The 20,923-nt window shown below is 36.2% G+C and overlaps 1 protein-coding gene across 1 annotated transcript in view; it reads right to left on the reverse strand.

The window, feature by feature from the left end:
- Positions 1 to 218: 218 nt before the first annotated feature.
- Positions 219 to 20,923, reverse strand: part of capt (adenylyl cyclase-associated protein 1) — a 40,634-nt gene continuing 19,929 nt past the window's right edge. The window contains exons 2-4 of the mRNA XM_072526463.1: positions 17,217 to 17,509; positions 6,392 to 6,646; positions 219 to 1,739 (exon numbers count right to left, since the gene is read on the reverse strand). Of these exons, the coding sequence (XP_072382564.1) occupies positions 1,506 to 1,739; positions 6,392 to 6,646; positions 17,217 to 17,509 (782 nt within the window). The 3' untranslated portion in view covers positions 219 to 1,505. The remainder of the gene's footprint in view (positions 1,740 to 6,391; positions 6,647 to 17,216; positions 17,510 to 20,923) is intronic.

The raw sequence follows: 20,923 nt of genomic DNA on the forward strand, positions 1-20,923 counted from the left end.
GAACTTTACTTTTCCGAAACTATTTTCGAATGTTTAAGAAGTAGAAGAATTAGATGTTTTGGAACCCCTATATTTTCCAAGAACAACCATAGCCTTAAGTATTGTTCGTATTGTTTTTGTAATTTAGAAAATACAGGCTTGCAATTTTAGTATCGAGTCTGTAAATTGATAGCCATATTGGATATATTTGTTTCCTAGTATGAAATAAAAATGCAGTATTTACTATTATATTTTATTAAAAGCACAATTTATGGCAGGATAAGTTATATGTAGCGCAAAATAAGCATATATGCATAAAATATAGATTAACACAGTGATATGAAACATGAATCCACTCCCATGAAAATACTACTTAAGTATTACAGTCAATCACACAAATTCAAACTTTTCCTTGATCATTCGCTTTTAATTATTAAAAAACATTAAAACATTACCTATAAATAATTTTTAATAAAATTTTGGTGTATAACTTTTGGATGTGACAAGAAAAAGTTTCAAAACATGACATTTATAACAGATTTTGGACATATCACCTTCGCTGCAGCCGAAGTTTATTAAACAAATTAATTGAAATCGATTAAAAGCAAAAGTATACTTCATACTGAAAAAACTCAAGATTCTATTAAATTGGTGCTTTCTCTAGATCAGCTTATGTACTTAAACTGTACCATATGTTAAATGTGCACAAAAAGAAAGTTTAAAGTAATTGTGGTATATGTTTTTCTACGGAAGAGCAGTTGTAATGAAACCAATTTCCAGAAATCAGAGATTTTTTACTTCTGAAAGTATTTTTGTAGCCTATTAACAAACGACATCTAGTGTGGATAATATAATACTGTTGATACCTGCAGCGTTTGTTGTTTTATTCATTATGTTCAAAAAAATTTTGAAATATTATTGCTACAGCCTTTTGGTGACATCATATGTTTCGCTCTAAACAGATATTGACGATAACTCATCTAATCGATTATAAATGTATGAAATTGCTTAAGTTATTAATATTATAAATATCATTTATTCTAAACAGATACTTTACTACTAACAAATTTTATGTACATAGGAATCAGCCTTAATAATATCGCAAAAATTACTACAACGGTTTTTAGTACTTAACTTAAGAATGCTGTTAGTAACAATTGTTAATAAAAGATTATAATTAATGACAAAAGTAGATATATCTCCTTTTATGACATTTGCATAACATCATTGATCTTCGATTACCTTATTTGTTGCCCATTATATAAGCAATGAAAGAGTTGGAGAAAATGCTACCGTTGTTATTGATTATTCCTTTCTATTTCAATATCAACATATATTTTGTAATAATCTAATCCCATTGTTCCTGCAAAATCAGAAATTTACATACTATGATTACCACTAATCTCTTTTTTCTTAGCTAAGCGTAAAAATAAATATTTCAAAGCCGGAGATACGAATACTGAAAAATAAAAATTATAAAATTTGTTAGACGTAAATGTAGTTCATAAATATTAAACACGAACAATTTATCCCTTGTTTTCGATTACGACGGTTGTAAGGGTGTTGTTTTTGGTGTTCACACTTGTTCTGAATTGTTCCGGTACAGGAATTTCGGTGTAATCTCCGTCTCCTTTTGGTATCAGTACGTTCATTTCTGATGACTTTGAAGTGATTATGTTAACATCCAATGATTCCGGACTCAAATATACTTGGCACCCGTCAGTCTTATCGATTGAGATGGTAGGAACTTTGCCCATGACCTAAAAAATTAAAGAAATTATAAACATACTTCAACGATATTTTCATTAAATTAATCAATCTGATGATCACTATCGTTGACGTTCAACGATTATAAGCCGGATTAACTAATTTCTAGATAAACTAGGTTCTGTAAGTGCAAGCTTAATAATTCTCTTAATATTTCACCAATCAAAAAAAGGATATTGGAAAAAGTGAGAGAAAAAATAAATATTCGCCAATTAAAAGATCCGGACATAATAAATGTATATAGGGAGCAAATAGAAGATAAAATAAGGACAGACGGTAGCAGAAGAAGATATTAACCAGCTGTGGATAAAAATACTAGGTATTGTATTACAGAAATCGGTAGAATAGTTTGTATAGTTTGATAATGAGTGCGAGATGGCAACAAAGAAAAAAACGCGGCATATCAAAAAACTCTTGAAGCAGATTGCACAGGGAGAAAAAAAAAGAAGAGTACATGCGCTTCAGAATAGAGGAAAAGCGTATCCATCGACTTAAGAAGAGGGAATATACATAGAAAACGTTAAATGAGATACAAAGTTTATTTGATAAAAATGAAACAAGAAAATATTAACTCAATAGTAATTGTCAAGAATTTAAGCCAAGACAGAAAACCAACCAGAATGTCAACAGAAAACAGAAAAGCCAACAGAAAATCAACTAAATCTACATCAGCAACTACATATTGAAGCACCAACAAAAGAAATGTCAAATGCCATTCAAAAAATTAATATAATAAAGCTCCAGGAATCGACAAAATCTGCTCTGAAATATATAAGGAAGGTGGTGACCAACTTTTGGCAGCAATCCATAAACTAGTAGTATTTATATGGCAAAACGAATTTACTATAGAGTGGCTAAGGGGAATAATATGCCCGATTAATAAGAAGGGTAATTAACTTGATTGCAAAAACTCTAGAGACATTACTCGGGATACATTCGGGAATACATGTACTTTATGAGAGAATTAAACTCTACAAAAGATGTTACAGTTAAAAAAATGAGATCCACATCGAAGACTTGTGGTAAGAGTATAAAAAATATACATTTTACAGGAACAAATAGATATTTAGTAGAGCCTTCAGGTGATGGACCGTATAAATGGTTCAGAATACTTCTTAACGATGAATTTTTAGAAACCATAATAACAGAATGTAACAACTATGCTATTGAAGTACTAGCCATTAAAGGATCCAATCGATCAAGAATTACTAAGTGAAAGGTATACACACTAAAAGAGTGTCTTGTGTTCTTAGGGTTGATTTTACATACTGGTACTATAAAACTTCCTGAGATAAAAGATTATTGGAAGAAACACAGGTTAGTAACGACTTACTTTTCAAACTATATGAATCAACATCGGTATTTAATAATTATGATATGTCTTCATTTTTCTAAAACTTAGAGGGGAAGTGAGGAAATTCCCGAAGATCATCTTTAAGATTTAAGGTTTAAGCGAAAACCTGTTGTAGACTATTTTAACAACATCACGAGGAAAGTTTACTCACCCAAGAAACAAGTCTATGATCTTATGGAAAGGGAGACTTATTTTCAGAAAATATCTGCCAAATCAGCGTCATAAATACGGAGTTAAACTATGTATGATGACGGAACCTAATGGGCTAATCTTAAAATTTGTTGTTTGTGGAGATGAACGCGACGTGCTTGGTGGTAAAGGCCATGAGAAAAAAATAATGATGCATTTATTGAGCGATTATTTGGATCAAGGTCACCCAATTTTTATAATAGTTTTCATTTAGGAAAAGCCGCTACCTCTTGCTATGTATAACAAATACAGGGGTGGAGTTAAACATGACCAACTAATGGCATATTATCCAGTAATTCGCAAAACACTGCGATGGTACAAGAAACTGGCAATCCATATTTTCCAACTACTACTCATTAATTCACATATATTTTACAATAAGTACGATAAACAAAAAAAAATTCAGAATGTCAGTTATATAAATATTGTTACTTATTATTGTTATTTGTACATTCCACAATGAATGATTAAATTTGTGTTTTTATAACTTGATTTTTACTAGAACACAGTTATATACGAGGATCATTTGTAAAAGGTTCCCTATTCCGCTGAGAAAGAATGAGACGTTCTGGGAGAAATCGGACAACACTGCCTTATGCATAAACTCTCCTTCCCTCTCGCCTCACTACTCTCGCATGGCTGCATTGCTCAGTGCCCTGCCGGCCTAGCAGCCTTCAGAGGAGATGGAGCTCTCAATAGCCGTTACCGACAGACGCAAAATTTGTGCTGTGATACGTTTTTTAATTGCAAAATGGATTTCACCTATTGACACTCATCGTCAGTTAATCGAAGATTATGGGGAAAAGTGCATATCTGTTCAATATGCTCGTAAATGGTGTAGAGAATTCAGTGAAGATCGAACGGAAATTCACGATGAAGATCGTTCAAGGCCTTTCAGTTTCAGACGAAATTGTCGAAAAAAATGAAAGAATATTGCTTGAAGATCGAAAGTTCACTATTAAAACCTTGCTTTGCGTATTCCTGAGACTTCCCACACCACAATTCATAAGATATTAACAGAAAAATTAGGCTACCACAAAGTGTGCGCACGGTGGGTACCGTGCTGCACTACAGAACATCACAAACAGCAACGTGTCGTGTGTGTCCAGTAGTTTTGGCAACAATGTGAAGAAAAAACGGAAGGAATTTTTGGATTCCATTGTTACAGGCGACGAAACATGAGATATTTGATTTTACTCCCGAAACCAAGCAACAATTACGTGAGCTGATAAAATTTATTTATTTAACAAAATCTGAAAAAAAAAAAATCGAAAATTTTGGCTTTTTGCGCCAAAATTTTTGCGCCATATTTTCGCCTGTAACTCGAGAGATATTGCTCCTACAAAAAAAATTATATAAAGTAAACGTTTCGCTTTTTAATTTTACATAATATTTGACTAGCTAGAAATTGGAAATTTTCTACTATTTAAAGTGCTTATTTTGGGCCCAGCATAATATTGCACATTTTAAATTTTTTTTATGGACCTTGGATTACAAAATTATTATGCAAAAACTATTAAACCGAACCTAACGAAATTTAGCACACGTTTCAGTCGTATTGTAAAGTTTTTCTATGCGAAATATGAAGGCTATAAATTATGCTATTACTTGAATTATTGCTATTTTTTAAACAATAAACATGAAATTTTCAATTCCTAGCTAGTTAAGTATTATCTAAAATTGAAAAACGAAACTTTTACCCTCTACAATTTTTTTTAGGAGCAATATCTCTTGCTATAGTTATAGTTATAGACGAAAATATGGGCGCAAAAAGCAACAATTTTCGATTTTTTTCAGATTTTGACAAATAAAAAATGAAGCACAAGGTTTGCGACTGGTGCATATCCTGATTATTGATACAAGGTATATCTTGAAGTGATTACAGCAAAAAATAGACTTATTCGAAAATATCCAATTCAAAACAGATTCCGCCTGGACTATACCAAGAATAACTGGAAGAAAGTCTCCATTCGTGATTATCGGCACGCCAGGGTCAATTGCGAAAAGGAATGTAATAATTAACCAGTTCGTTCAGCAATCACTAAGCTACTTCCTCAAAACACAGTGCATGACATCAAAAGCGGATGCCACACGTAGATAGGATATATTATGTAATAATACTTCCCAGAAATTATAATACATAACATGCTGTTTTCTTCAATTTTAGTTCATATGCCTTTTATAAAGTTTTACGCGATAAAAAGTTATTTAAATCACGTTTATTTGTTGTTGCCTTAAATAATAAAATGTTTTTTTTTTGGTTCTTTTCTTCGAAATATTAGTAAATACATATATACCAACTAACCCCAAAGTTACATAAATATAGGTTTTACCAGTATCACTTTAACCATACATCATTTTTAAAAAAAGGGTCTAAAGAACACATACGAGAGATAAAAAACTGTATCTATAAAATACCTTGGGAATGCAACAATTTTTATGTGGGAGGAACCTCAAAACCACTAAGTGTCCGGATAAATGAGCATGAATCATACATCAAAAACAGAGACTTTGACACATCCCAGATATGCCAACATGCCTGGAGAAATGGGTACAGAGTTCAATGAAAAGATCCATTAATAGTCATGAAGGAAACAGAGAGCAAAAAGAAAAAAATCGCAGAAGCAGCCTTCATCTTACGTAATGAAGAAAAATATGTAGCAAACTCATCAACGGAATGTAGCAGGCTCTAGTTACCAATACTAAAAGAAGTCAGCAATAAGAATATACCAACATTAATGGATAAAATCAGAATTTGATATCAATCCGGCGGTAAAACATCACTCTCAGAATTTAAAGTAAAAACATGGCTGTTTTGCCTTCAAGATCGAGGTCAAGTAAGTTAACTGTCAAATTGGAAACTACATAGCGCCAACTAATAAGAATCTATAGGTTAATATGTTTGCTGTTTATAATAATGTGTTCAAAACGATTTCCGGAATGGAAATCGATAAACATAAAATGTTTTTATTAAAATATATTCACAATTCAAAACCTTTGTACCAATAATAAGCCTTACATTAAGGCAAAGAGATATATTTTTATAAACATATTTTATTAATAGAGTAGCTTTATAGTCAATATGAAATTATGATTACGTACCTGCATTTGCACAGATTGGCAATTGATAAATTCCATGGAAGACACAAGTGAATCAAACACCACAGAGGTCTTTTTGCACGAATCCAAAGTTATGGAGTTAATTTTTCCTTTGATCTGTACAGTAGAGTTTTCGCACTTAAAGAGGTAAACGACATTATTCATCTCGGCATTCTCAACCAATAGATTGTGATTGCCTTTTTGGTATTCGATCATCCATTTCTTACCGTCTTGGTTGAAAATCGGAGCTTTCTCAACCTGAAAAGAAAACGAAGATTTAATTGACATTATTTACTATTTTTATTTGTTGACGATAACCTTTTTTTAGTGCCATTGACGCATCATAAAATATTGCGATTGATTCCTCAACTTGTGATTGCGAAACTATTAGACATTGGAAATATAATTTTATTGTTTAATAGCTGGGAATCAAATTATTAATGAGGATCGTGATTTTCCCTAATACAGTCAACTAGATACTTCCATTGATTTATATTTTCAACTGCCCTAGTGTTTCGCAGAATGAACGGCCCATTGAATGCCAGAGTTGGTTAGTCCATCGCGTCAGTGACCGCCTCCTTGGTCTCCTTCCTGGAAAATTTCCGGAGACAATCACCAGGAGTATTTCTAAATTATTTTCGTTCTTGTGGCCCACTTGCCCAAAGAAGTGAAGAATTGGTCTGTAGACAGTCTTGTTCATCATCATTTGCTCTACAATCTATAGTGGGTCTTGCTCTGCTTCAGAATCAACTTCCATTTCTTCGTAGTCTGCGCCCTAATTTTCCAATTTCGTACTCTTAACACTTGTAAGTTAACACTAAGACAGAAAAAGAATTTCACTTTTAATATATTCTCATAGAGTTAAAAAAAGCCAAAAAGGACCAATACTCAATATTGTATGGAGCTAGTAACTTCTACAACTAGTTAAGTTCTTTACAGTACAGATGAACAATGACCATTTTTTAGACTTTCATACATTTGCACCACACTTCAAGACTGGAATACAGAGTATGCAATTGTTACATTTTTAACAGGATAAACCTATGACCCTGTTTTACAAGATGGCGGTTGAATGTAGCATGGAAGAATTTAGTGAGCTATCTGTGAAGCCCACTCGAGCTCTCAAAATGCCTGCCATCCTGTTAGATCCATTGCCAGTACCTGTTGACAAAAGATCTCTCAATAAGCAAACTAATTATTAAAATCTTCAGCAGTTGCTCCAATTTACCATAGGATTTTTCATACATCATATGGTAAATAATCTTTATTTTATCATAAATCTGCGACATGATCGTCAATAAGATGGAGAACGAGCAAACTTAGAAGAGGCTAAACAAGGAGAATGTCAAATTGACGATTTGGATCACAAATACGACATTGGTGTTATTGAGAAGAATAAATTTGTACTTAAAGTTTATGATCTTTTTCCTTTATGTTGCATTTCTTAGACGTAAAAGGGTACGAGTGTTGTTTAGCAACAACACAACAAGAAAGTGCCATGGAGGATTGACAACCTCGAAAGTCAAAAGAGAGAAGACTAAAATTTAATTTCGCCAAATGATCAGGTGTGGGGAAGGGGGGAATTATCGTAAAGCTCTGTCTGAATATAACTATATATAAATATAAGGTTAAAAGAGAATCGTGGAGAAAGCAGTGCAAGGAGATAGAACAGACTGCAGAAATGTCAAGGCTCCATAATTTTCTCTCACAAGACCCTCAGATAAGTATTCACTCACTCCAAAGGGAGTCAGACGAATACACTACCCAGGCAAAAAATCTGGAAAATCTTAACAGGCATATTTACGAACTGATATACCACCGGAATACAGCAGATTCATAAGGAAGGTAGCACAAAGAGGATATCAAAAATTACAGACCTATCACATACAAGATATTCACAAAGATCATCAACAACACATTAACAAATTCATTAGATGCTGCACAGCCAAGACAGCAAGCTGGCTACAGAATTGGATTCAGCACCATGGATCATATCTATACGCTTTGAGAACTAATGAGTAGAGCTAAAGAATATGAAATACCGCTAGTTTTAACCTTCATAGATTTCGAGAAGGCTTTCGATTCTACATATCCCAAGGTAGTAATAGGAACTTGGACCAACCAAGGCATAGACAAACAGTACATAGAGACTTTATCAAATATATACAGACAAGCAAAAGCTAAAGTACAAATTTATGAAAACAGTCTAGCATTTCCCACTACCAGAGGCGTCCGACAAGGAGATGCAATATCACCAAAGCTCTTCACTGCAACTCTAGAAAATATATTCAGCAAAATGAACTGACAGAAGAAAGATCTATCCATGCATGGAGGATACCTCAGCCATCTAAGATTTTCAGACGACATCGTTCTGATTGCTAATAATCCTGCAGAACTACAAGAACTTATAAGCGATCTAAATGCAGCTAGCAATGAGCTGGCCTAAAAATGAACTTGACAAAACAAAAACCATGTACAACGAGCTAGTGGATGTCCAAGATGTAATAATAAACAACACTGCACTTGAGACAGTAGACGAGTATGTATACCTAGGACAGATAATACCTAAATCTGGCTCCTTACTCCCAGAAATCAACAGAAGAATGACTAGCTTGGGCTTTTTTTGTTAAAAATGCAGCTATATATAAATCCAGGATGCAACTCCACCTGAAGAATCATGACATATGGCTGCGAAACTTGGACACTAAAGAAAGAGATAATAGCGAAACTCAAAGTCATTCAAAGCTCAATAGAGCGATGCGTGCTAGGTATTGTTACGTAAAAATATGAGTCATAGTTTTAACCTGTAAACATGTTTTTATTCACTAATATGTTTTAGATTATACGAGACCTTTCGACCATAAACCCCAAGTAATAAAAAACTGGTTCCATTCGAATCTTCCGGAATTAGGCCTGTCCATTCGAGGCGAAACCAGGTCAATTGAAGTCAACATCCATGCAGTTCTAGAGCAGCTGTTTTCGTATAAATATGAGGGAACTTTTATTTTGAAAACAGTTAATAAAGAAGATTCGCGCTCGCGATATTGTTGTTACGCTCGCCTACTAATAAATTATGTATGTTTAGTGATAAATAAACTAATATCAGTTATTGTGCTTTTTAATAAATTAAGATAAGAACCTTTTGATAAAGACATTATAAATTAAAGACATAACAATTAATAAATTCACAACAAATGGTGGCAGAAGTGAGATCGAACATAAATTAGACTTATAATAATAATACAAGTGAATATAAAATAAATTGTGAAAATGACGACGATTTATGAGCTGACAGTGACTAATTTAAGAAGACATCTCGAAGACAGAGAATTAGCTTCTACCGGAAAAAAGGCTGAGTTAGTCCAACGACTAAAGAACGCTTTGCTAGAAGAAGGACTAGATCCAGAGACTTATATATTTGAAGATGCTGTTATCTCGTCGATTTCGAAATTAGAGAACAAAGTTTCTGACGATATTTCGAAAGTTTCTTCTGATGTAGCCAAAGTTTCTGGTGATGTAGCCAAAGTTTCTGGTGACATCGCATCATTAGAGAACAAAGTTTCTGGCGATATTTCGAAAGTTTCCGGCGACATCGCCTCATTAGAAAACAAAGTTTCTAACGAGATTTCTTCGCTGGAAAGCAAAGTCTCTGCTAACATCTCTTCGGAAATCTCTAAAGTCACTTCTGAGATGTCTGCCCTGGACGATAGAATATCTTCGTTAAAAAACCAAGTTGCTGCCGATATGTTGGCCTTCGAAGAAAAGATATGGAAAGAGATGGAAAAGAAGATGGAGGAAACAGGGACAGCAGAGAGAGGTAACAATCCGATTACAGTGGAGATAAAAGAAGACGAGACGAAATGTAAGTTGGAGACACGGCCGAAATTTGAAGGAAGTGGAGGTTCTATTCATGTTAAAGTCCCAACTTTCGACGGAAAATCATCATGGAACAACTACATGAAACAGTTCGAATCAGCCGCAAGAGCGAATGGATGGTCTGAAAAAGAAAAGGCTGTAAACCTGACTATCGCTCTTCGAGGAGATGCCTTAGATGTGCTGCAGACCATAGCCGTAGAGGAGACCGATGATTTCGAACAACTCAAGAAGAGGCTAAATATGCGATATGGCCACGAACATTTGGAGCATGTATATCAGTCACAGCTTAAAAATCGTAGACAGAAGAAAGAGGAGGCTCTTCAAGAATATGAGGTAGATATTGCCAGATTAGTACGATATGCTTATCCAACAGCTCCCGAAGACATGATGGAAAAGTTGGCCGTTCAAACGTTTATTGATGGTCTTCGTGATCATGAAATGCAGAGAACACTACGATTAGCTCGTCACAAGAGGCTGGTTGATGTCCTATCCGCCGCCCTCGAATACGAGTCAGCTACGCAGGCCTCTGGCGGGTACAGTAAAGTTAGGACGGTAAAAGAGGAAGGAGATGAAGATAAACTGGACCAGCTCGTTAATATGATGAAAAGCATGACATATAAGAAAACGAAGACCATCAGATGCTGGAATTGTGGCGAAATAGGACACGTACGAAGCTCCTGTAAACACCCTAGGTACGACGCAAATCAAGAAACTCACCATCAGGAAAACTAGAACGGGTCAGCCTTAGGGGGGCAGCTTCGACCCAGAACTTTTCCAAAGACCCTCTCATACTAATAGCTTCTTTGAAATGTCGTGAAGATAGTGTATATGTAGATGGAGACATAAATGGTAAAAAGCATACGTTGTTGGTGGATACCGGAGCGACCAGAACCATTATACGCCCGACAGTTATAAACAGCCGAAAGAAACTGTTACCAACGAGGTTACGACTTCGGACCGCTACAGGTGAAAATGCCAACATTCATGGAGAAATCCAGGTACAATTGGGAATTGGGGCAGAAAAGTTTGTCCATACTGTTATAGTTGCTGACATCGAAGAGGATGTTATATTAGGAATGGACGTAATGAATATGCATGGATTCCAATTGGATTTTAAGAATAAGGTAATCAAAGTTGGCAACGAGGAGGTATTTCTCCATCCACATAATGACAACACTGTGCAAGCAGCCATTACAGAAGATACAGTCGTGCCTGCGAGAAGCGAAACGATCATAGTAGCGCGACTACAGGGAATTGTAGATGAAGGGAGACCTGTTATGATGGAGCCTTGGAACCACGACGATGAGGTTGGCCGTGGAATCATAATTGGAAAGGAATTGGTGACTTCGGCTAAAGAAATTCCTGTGAGACTTATCAATGTCAACGACTACCCAGTGACCATAAAGAAAGACAAAAGTAGGAACTTGTGTACCTGTGACATCCATAATCCGTCAGGCGACAACATCTGATAATTCCAACGACACATTCGACCAAATGGTTGCAGTTGCAGGACAGTCTCTAAATCAGATGGAGAAAAGGAAATTAAGGGAATTTCTTCGGCAGTATCGTGATATTTTCGTACCGAAAGGAGGAAAGACGGGAAGAACTACCGTTGTTAAGCATAAAATTGATACTGGTAATGCTAAGCCAATTCGTCAAACAGCTCGACGATTACCACAGGCGAAAAGAGAGGAAGCTGAAACGATTGTCCAGGAAATGAAGAAAGACGGGGTGATAGAACCTTCTACGAGCCCATGGGTCTCTCCGGTGGTCCTGGTTAAGAAGAAAGACGGAACGACGAGGTTCTGTGTGGATTACCGTTTGCTGAACAACGTTACCAAGAAAGATAGTTATCCTCTGCCTCGGATCATTGACACATTGGACACATTGGCTGGAAGTAAATTGTTTTCTACTTTGGATTTGAAGTCTGGATACTGGCAGGTAGAAATGGACCCAGTAGATAAAGAAAAGACAGCCTTCACCACAGGATCTGGATTGTGGCAATTCAACGTTATGCCATTTGGACTCTGTAATGCTCCTGCGACATTTGAGAGGCTTATGGAAAATGTGTTGAGAGGGTTATCTTGGAAAACATGCCTGGTTTATTTAGATGACATAATCGTCTTGGGGGAGACATTCGAAGATCATTTGAGGAATTTAGAAAACGTTTTTAATCGACTTAAAGCTGCCCAATTGATGCTAAACCCCAAGAAGTGCCAGCTATTTCAAGGTAAAGTCAATTATCTGGGTCATATAGTCAGTAAAGAAGGAGTGGCCGTGGATAAGGGGAAAATCGATTCCATTAAGGAATGGCCAAAACCAACTGACAAACATCAAGTGAGAAGTTTTCTTGGACTATGTACTTACTACCGGAGGTTTATTAAGAAGTTTGCAGATATCGCTAAGCCATTAACGCGACTTACGGAGGAAGCAAGAGATTACCGCTGGGATACAGACTGCCAAAATGCCTTTGAGACCTTGAAAAAGCATTTAATAACAGCACCAATTTTAGGGTATCCACTGCCAGAAGGAGAGTTCATCTTAGATACAGATGCAAGTAATGTGGGAATTGGAGGAGTGCTGTCTCAGATTCAAGGAGGACAGGAACGAGTGCTCGGATATTTTAGTAAAGTTCTTTCAAAACCCGAGCGGAATTATTGCGTCACGAGAAGAGAACTTCTGGCAGTAGTGAAATCAGTAGAGCACTTCTATCAATACCTCTATGGAAGGAAGTTTTTAATCCGAACCGACCATGCCGCCCTTAAGTGGTTGATGCAGTTTAAGAATCCAGAGGGTCAGATAGCCAGGTGGATCGAACGACTCCAAGAATACGATTTTAAGATTGAGCACCGAGCCGGAGTTAGCCACAGAAATGCTGATTCTCTTTCCAGAAGGCCATGCCCAGCAGAGTGTTCCCACTGCAACAAAACGGAATCCAAGGAAGCGGCAGTGCTAAGAACGACGATTGTCAACGACGACTGGACGCCTACTAAGATAAGGGAAGAACAAGAGAGAGATCCAGTTATACAGAAAATCCGAAAATGGAAAGAGGAAAACCGTCGACCACCTTGGCAGGAAATATCAAACCTATGCTCAGTAGTTAAGACGTATTGGGCCCAGTGGAACTCATTTATCATCGAAGATGGCTTGCTCAAACGAGTCCTGGAAAATGATGACGGTTCAGAGAAAAGAAGACAGTTGGTGATCCCAAAGAGCAGAATAGCCGAAGTACTTCGTCAGTTACACGTCAGTCCATCGGGAGGGCATTTTGGTGTAAGGAAAACCCTTCAGCGAATTCGGGAACGGTTTTATTGGATGAACAGTTCCGACGACGTAAAAGACTGGTGTAAGAAATGTACTATTTGTGCTACGAGTAACGGGCCTCACCGGAAAAGGAGAGCTCCTATGAGACAATATAATGTTGGAAGCCCGTTTGAAAGAATAGCTTTGGACATTGCAGGGCCATTTCCAGAAAGTGAAAATGGGGGCAAGTACATGTTGGTAGTAATGGATTACTTCACTAAGTGGGTCGAGAATTATGCACTTCCAGACCAGAAGGCCGCCACCGTTGCAGATAAGTTGATCCAAGAATATATCAGCCGATTTGGAGTGCCTTTGGAGATCCATAGTGACCAAGGCAGGAACTTCGAAAGTGATCTATTCCAAGGAATATGTGATAGACTAGGCATGAAGAAAACAAGAACTACCGCGTATCATCCGCAATCGGATGGTATGGTAGAACGAATGAATAGGACAGTTGGCAAGTATTTGACAAAGATGGTGTCCGATCATCAGCGAGACTGGGACCAATACCTTCCGTTCTTCACAATGGCCTACAGATCTGCTGTTAACGAATCAACGGGCCAGACACCAGCCAGAGTCCTATTCGGACGCGAAATGCGACTACCTTGTGATCTAGAATTTGGGTGTCGACCTGGAGAAGATGTAGCAGGTGAAGATTATGTGATCGAATTACGAAGAAGAATGGACGATGTACATGAGTTGGTCCGTTCCCACCTTCAGATCGCTAGCGACCGAATGAAGAAACGGTACGATACACAAGCCGAAAAGGGTTGCTTTAAGAAGAACGACAAAGTATGGCTGTATAATCCCAAGAAGCGAAAAGGTTGTTCTCCCAAATTGCAGCAGTCTTGGGAAGATCCATACCTCATCATGGAGAAGATCAACGATGTCATCTACCGAATAAGCAAGATTCCGAGGGGAAAGCCGATGATAGTACACCATAACCGGTTGGCATCTTTCGAAGGTGACCACGACGTAGATGAAGAAGTGGAAGTAAACCAAGTCCAAGATGTGTCTGACCTCACGTTTGAGGAATTTATGGGTGCCTATGGAGGTACCGGTAAAGCAAGACATGGTGTTACCACTGAAGAAAAGCAAGATTTACTCGCGCTCCCCGATGACCACTCGCTGGCCCTTACCGGTTGGCATCCGTCTTTCGAAGGAAGTTTGGTCGAGTTGCAGAACTTCAATGCCAAGTGCCAGCTCCCGGTAAAACCTTGAAACTCCAAGATGCATCACGTTACCTTTTCTACCTGGTAACAAAAGACACTGCCCGTGACCAACCTACCTACCGAGATGTATGGGAAGCCTTACTTCAATTGAGAGGGCACGTACTAGAGTCCGACGTGCAAAAGTTAGCCATGCCAAAGTTGGAGTGCCGCCAATTAGATTGGAGGGTTATACGAAATATGGTGGAGGAGATCTTTAAAGAGACCGAAGTCCAGGTGTTAGTCTGTTGCAATCCGCATAGTTACTGGTGCGGAGAGAAAACCGTCCCTTGTCATTTTTATACAACTGGAAGTTGTAAAAGAGAGTCCAGTTGCCGATACCAGCATACCGTTCCAGTTCTAGTCCCGACAAGGTTCCAGGAGGAACCATCTTTTGAGAGGGGGGCAATGTTACGTAAAAATATGAGTCATAGTTTTAACCTGTAAACATGTTTTTATTCACTAATATGTTTTAGATTATACGAGACCTTTCAACCATAAACCCCAAGTAATAAAAAACTGGTTCCATTCGAATCTTCCGGAATTAGGCCTGTCCATTCGAGGCGAAACCAGGTCAATTGAAGTCAACATCCATGCAGTTCTAGAGCAGCTGTTTTCGTATAAATATGAGGGAACTTTTATTTTGAAAACAGTTAATAAAGACGATTCGCGCTCGCGATATTGTTGTTACGCTCGCCTACTAATAAATTATGTATGTTTAGTGATAAATAAACTAATATCAGTTATTGTGCTTTTTAATAAATTAAGATAAGAACCTTTTGATAAAGACATTATAAATTAAAGACATAACAATTAATAAATTCACAACAGTATAACAAAGAGAGATCGGAAAATAATAGAATGGATCAGAAGGAAAACCAAGATCACTGATGTAATCCACAGAATTAAATCTTCAAAATGACAGTGGGCAGGACATTTAGCGAGAAGAACTGACAATAGATTGTCCACTAGAATTAACTGTGGTATTCAAGAGGCATCAAGAAGACGTCCAAATTTAAGAAAAGCACAGAAACGCGAATATTAGTCAATCGTGGGCAGAAATGGAGAACGACTATGTAACGGAGACTGCACCATAATTGGTAGAATACGCTGAGAATGATTATATATAATGATGTTTGTAAAGGAATAAACGATATTATGTCTGGACTTATTTCGTATGCTGTAGCAGATGACGCACTGATAAAGATCAACGGTACCAACTTTGAGAGATATCGTTTATTAACCAACATATATTTTATTTTTTATATATTTGGTATCTTATTGCTTTTTATAAATATAGTCAGTATAGTAATAAATATTAGTAATGTTTACAGCTGCATATATAATATATATTTTTAAGTAGATAAAGTTAAAAAAAATTCTCAGCGAATGTTTTTTGAAATAATTTGTAATTAATTCTATATTTATATAATTGCTTCTTGAGTAATAATCTGGAAAATAACAAATGAAACATTAATTTTGATATATTCGGATGCAATTGAAAATACAGAAAGAAAATATTATTAATCAAACCGAAAAACCTTTGTTTAAAACTGATGGAAAACGATTTAAATAAAAAAGTTTCTGCAGTTTATTTCTGCATATTCTGCAGTTTTTTTCATTGTAATTAATGATTTAAGCTAAATTTACGCATCATTATTTGCTGAATTTATCCTATTCTTGTTTTTAGTAACAAATAAAATTTCGGAAAAACCGATAGATTTAAATATATTCTGTTTAACAGTTTATGTAGATACAGTATGTATATTTGATGTTATGTTTATGTGGAATTAATAAAATAAAAAATATATTTGGACTTAAAAAAATTAGTATATATATCAAGTAGTTATTATACAAGACTCTAAAGAACTAGGTTACACGATGAGAGGGTACAAGAAGAATGCAGCTCTCGAGTTTAAATTCAAGATATATATCTCTAATGACACATATTTAATGCATTACTACGAAGTATCATAACATGAACAAAAAATTGGATAATAATAAAAGGAATAGCAGTAAGGTAACTACAACACAATGTAATGCATGTAAGAAAAACTAGTGAAGTACTACCTACAGACATATAAGAAGAGTTTATGAAAACAGATGGATAAAAAAATAACTAATAGGAACCCATAGCTAAAAGGAAGAGAGGTCAAATAAGAAGATCCTAAATCTTCAAAGCGGAGTATGAGAAACAGGGAATGAAACGACAAAGATAAATGTTGAGGGAGGGAAGACAGTATCATTAATATCTTTGAACATTATATAGAAACTTAGGCTCAATAGATATTCGAGAAAACACATAAAAAAATAATATGGAAAGACAGCAAGCCGAAAAAATTATTACCAAAACTACATTAAAATTTCAAAAAACAAATTAAATCATTATTGACACTTATCATTTTCATTATGGTCTCAATATATTTACGAAGTTGGCTTACCTGTGCAGGTTTGACAGATGACAAGCTTGTCTGTTGAGTTGTCGCTTTGAAAGGTGCAGGGCCTTGCCTCAAAGTAGGATTTTTATGAGTCTGCATATCGTCAGTGACTTTTTTCAAACTCTTGGTAATATCTTGTCCTTTGTTTATTTCCGCAAAGAGAGCCGAACGATCTTGACTTGCATCTCCTGCTCCTCCCATACTTGCCAAGTCGAGGACGGGTGGGGGTGGAGGACATCCTGGACATCCTGGCGGAGGTGGTGGGGGTACACCAGCTTTTGGTGGAGCTCCTTTGCCTGAAAAAAGCAACGATTAAATGAGGAGCAATTATTAGATAGCGAATAGTTTATATTACCTTGACCTCTAGGCCATGGTATAATATTTATTCTGACATGCTTGTTTTATCTGTTTAGCATATTTTTTTATTCTGTGCAAGTGGCAATGAATTTTAATCCAGTCGATTTCACGAGAAAATTTTTATTAAGTAAATAAATTAATAAAAAAATTAATAAAAATAAACTTATTAAAAGTATTTGATCTATTTAAATCATAAGGAGGATACAGTTAATGAAAAATACATATGGATACTGTCAGACCGACCCTATTATAAACAAGGTTCAAAGTCCGAAAATGTAGTTTTTTACCTGTCGCATTTTTTGATTATATTAGGAGCACTTTTTGTATTGAGAAAAACTCTTGTGTTATGAAGAGACGGTTAATTTGAATTTTTACAAGTTCACGTCAATCAATAAATTGTCGATATAATTGCAAAAAACATTTTTCTTGTACTGTTTAATAAATGTTAATAATTTTTGCAATACTGGCCGTATGTAACAAATAACACCTTGATAATAGGGCTATTATGTGTGTATTTCAGTATGGAGGATTGCAAATAGATCGGTTGTTGTTAAATATTTATCCCAGATATCAAAAATTTATAGAATTTATTGCTGCATATGGTATACTTCTACAGTTATTTGACAAAGAGGGATGGATTCTTAAATATTGAAACTACAGAGAATAATAAAAAACAAATTTTTTAAAAAATGTCTTAAAATAAGCAGTTAAAAAAGTAATACTTTTTTGCTATGTTTAATATAATGTTTAATAAATGCTTATTTCTACATTAAATTCGTCGAAGATATTACAAATTTCCCAGTGCGCTGGGACTTTCACTTTAACCTTCCGCCGGTAACGTGAATTCTTGTAACATAGTTGGTAACGTCGGTCTACGACACCGACTTTTTAAATAATGAATATCTTGGGTTGTGATTTTCTGTTAATATTTTGATGTGACTAAATATTTAATACAACTATATTTAAATATTGTCAGATTTGTAAAATCACAAAGACTAAACTGGCTTGGTCACCTAGAAAGAATGCCAGATAATCGAGCTGTAAAAGTAGTCCAGAGATGGAAGCCCCAAGGAAACAGAACAAGAGGAAGGCCCCGTAAAAGATGGATAGACAACGTAGAGAGGGATCTTAAAACCATGAACATCAGGCAGTGGCGAAGGAAAGTATCCGACAGGGCAGAATGGAAGAACATTGTTAAGCAGGCCAAGACTCACAAAGGGTTGTAGCGCCATTAGAAGAAGATATTTAAATAACAACACAGTAAGAAATGATCAATATTTATTTATTTTCGGGAAAAAAATACACATTTTGCCTCCTCATTTTCTTCTACACCGCACACAACGCATAGTCCGGTTAAATGTTCCAAACACATATATTTGCCACACTGCCTACAAAAAAACCGAGTTTTGCGGTTTTTCGTACCACTGCAGAACGTACATCTTCCATACACATTATTCTGCATAGGTTGATTTCTTGTCTGCATGCCACAAATTTCCACTCTCATACGAATTGTCCTTGAAATATTTTGTTCTAGGGCTCGTCTGCGAATATGTTCATCAATAAGTTGAAAACCTAAGTCTTCCAAAACCTTTCGTCTAGGAATGCGTGTGTATGTATTCGATTTGTATATAATGTAGGAATTTATCCCAGCGACATTCAAACAACTGTAAAAAATGACCATTGGCCAGCGACGGGTTGCTCTAGCGCAATTGTATGCCGCGCAAAGTTTATCCACGACATCCACGCCTCCGCAAGTCTTATTATAATCTATGATTATTTCTGGTTTACCTGTTGCATTATCAATGTTGTCGTCGTAATGCATAGTAGATGACACTAAAACATTTTTACCTTTTCGGGGTACATACGATACAAGGGTACACTTCTCGTGAAATGCGAACATACTGGTTTTTTCTGGCCTTTGTTGTGTTAGCACTAGAGGAATTTGAGGTTTATTGTTTCGTAACGTTCCTATAACAGTTAGACAATGTTCACGTTGAAGTAATCGCACGAGCTGAACGCTTGTGAAAAAATTATCTATGATAAAGTTCCTTCCCGTTCCCGAAATCGGTTCACACAGACGAGGTACAAGTGACATATTAGACGTATCAACAAAATATTTTCCTGCTAGCTGTCTACTAACATATACTTCCAATTTGGACGTATAATACATCTCAGCGTCTGCTAAAGCATATATTTTTATACCGTAACGATTTGGTTTATTCGGTATGTAAACCCTGAATGAACATTTGCCGCGAAAGGCTTCTAACTTTTTATCTATCGTAGTATATGCTGAAAGATTGTAATGCTTCGGTAGATTAGAATTAAAAGCTTCAAAAACCTTACGTATCGCGGCCAACTTGTCGAATTCTTGCCTTTGTATTCTAGTACTTTCGTCATCGAACCGAATGTGTCTTAAAATGAACTGGAACTTCTTTAGCGACATCGTAAGGCGTTAAACCTCCATTCACATTCCATCTGTTCTAAATAAATCATCAGCATTCTGATGATTGCTTTTGTTAGCGCCAGATATGTACAACAGCCCAAACAGAGCTTTTAATTCTATAAGATCAATTGGCCAAGCCGTTCTGTTATTGACTGTGTCATACAGTTTCAATGCTATGAACTTATTGGTGCATTCTACTATTTTTTCTAGAATATCTGTAGTGAAAAAACATTCCCAACTCTCTTTTATCGCCAATTTTCGCCTAATATCACCTTTTGGTCCTGACAGATTGGGTAGAAGATTTTCAGTACGAGTTCGAACGTTACGATTAAATTCATGTTTCCTCCAACTCGCTCCATATTTACCAAACAAACGTGGTATGGGCGGTATAAATTCTACTGGTACATGATTTTCGACATATTCTTCATCACAGAAATCCTCCTCTGAATTGGTATCATATTCTAGAACTTTTGAACAATCATCTTGCAAACTTGCGTCGTCATCTTCTGGTTTCGGTTCGGAATTAGCAACAATTTCGTCAAAAAGTTGTTGCAACCTGATTTGTTCTCTGTCGTAAGCCATATTCACATCTTCTTCTTAAAGTGCCTATCCGTTCCGGACGTTGGCGATCATCACGGCTATCTTCACTTTGCTTATTGCAGCGCGGAACAGTTCAGTGGTAGTCGTGTTATACCACTTTCGCAAATTTTGAAGCCAGGAAATGCGTCTTCTTCCCGGTCCTCTCTTACCATTTACTTTCCCTTGGAGAATCAGCTGGAGAAGGCAGTAACGTTCTTGATTTCTCATTACATGACCTAGATATTCCAACTTTTTAGTTTTGACGGTCATGAGAATTTCACATTCTTTCCCCATTCTACGCAGGACCTCCACATTAGTAACTCTGTCAACC

Source organism: Diabrotica undecimpunctata, chromosome 3, assembly GCF_040954645.1.
Source record: "Diabrotica undecimpunctata isolate CICGRU chromosome 3, icDiaUnde3, whole genome shotgun sequence".
Lineage (NCBI taxonomy): Eukaryota > Metazoa > Arthropoda > Insecta > Coleoptera > Chrysomelidae > Diabrotica > Diabrotica undecimpunctata.